The 1,227-nt window shown below is 44.7% G+C and overlaps 1 protein-coding gene across 1 annotated transcript in view; it reads left to right on the top strand.

Annotated features, from left to right (window-relative positions):
- Positions 1–309: 309 nt before the first annotated feature.
- LCT (lactase) overlaps positions 310–1,227 on the top strand; it is a 79,283-nt gene continuing 78,365 nt past the window's right edge. The window contains exon 1 of the mRNA XM_003794381.3: positions 310–949. Coding sequence (XP_003794429.1) covers positions 310–949 — 640 coding nt within the window. The remainder of the gene's footprint in view (positions 950–1,227) is intronic.

The raw sequence follows: 1,227 nt of genomic DNA, 5'->3' as shown, positions 1-1,227 counted from the left end.
AAAAAAAAAAAAAAAGAAAGAAAGGACAGCACCTGTGGCTTAAAGGAATAGGACGCCGGCTCCATATGCCAGAGGTGGTGGGTTCAAACCCAGCCCCGGCCAAAAACTGCAAAAGAAAAAAGAAAGTTTGAGTGTTTTGTGTTATTTCTTATCTTTAAGTTTAAAAGATTACTTTGGTGAACCATGTACTGATTCTGTGATCGTAGATAACCTAGTTAAATATTAAGTGTTAGTAATTGCTTAGCAATTTCCAGTCTCAGTTATAGTTATAAAGTGAGGATCCACATGCCTCCTAACAGTTCCTTGAAAATGGAGCTGTCTTGGAATGCAGTGTTTACCATACTCCTAAGTTTTTCATGCTTGGGGGCAGACTGGGAACCTGATAGAAACTTCATTTTCACTGCTGGCCCTCTAACATATGACTTACTTCACAACCTGAGCAGTTTGCTGGGAAACCAGGGTTCTGATTTTGTAGCAGGGGACAAGGACATTTATGTATGTCACCAGCCACTGCCCACCTTCCTGCCAGAGTACTTCAACAGTCTTCATGACAGTAAGATCACTCATTATAAAGTATTTCTGCCCTGGGCACAACTTCTCCCAGCAGGAAGCACCAAGAATCCAGACAAGAAAACAGTGCAGTGCTACCGGAGACTTCTTGAGGCCCTCAAGACTGCGCAGCTTCAGCCCATGGTCGTCTTGCACCACCAGACCCTCCCTGCCAACACAGTCCACAGGAGTGAAGTCTTTGCTGATCTCTTCGCTGACTATGCCACATTCGCCTTCCACTCCTTTGGGGACCTGGTTGGGATCTGGTTCACCTTTAGTGATTTGGAGGGAGTGATAACGGAGCTTCCCCATCATGAATCAAGAGCTTCACGCCTCCAGGCCCTCACTGATGCCCACAGAAAAGCCTATGAGATTTACCAAGAAAAATACGCTTCTCAGGGTGAGTCCACCTTGGCCCTGGTGACTGACACACCAGCAGCTTTCATCACCAACCTGCCCCTACACTCCTGAAAGCAGGATTCAGCATTTCTTCCCACTCACCTTCAAAGGTCCTCTCATATCCATACATCAGTGAGAATTTGACATCGTAGTGGTATTTCTCATGGAGATAGAAAGGGGTAGCTTATATTGCATAATTGTCAACATCTCCTTTAAAAAATATCTTTTTTTTTTTTTTTTTTTTTGAGACAGAGCCTCAAGCTGTCCCCCTGGGTAGAG

The sequence above is a fragment of the Otolemur garnettii genome, unplaced genomic scaffold (assembly GCF_000181295.1).
Source record: "Otolemur garnettii isolate 467f Iridium unplaced genomic scaffold, OtoGar3 scaffold00080, whole genome shotgun sequence".
Taxonomy (NCBI): domain Eukaryota; kingdom Metazoa; phylum Chordata; class Mammalia; order Primates; family Galagidae; genus Otolemur; species Otolemur garnettii.
This window is presented reverse-complemented; position numbering and strand designations above follow the sequence as displayed.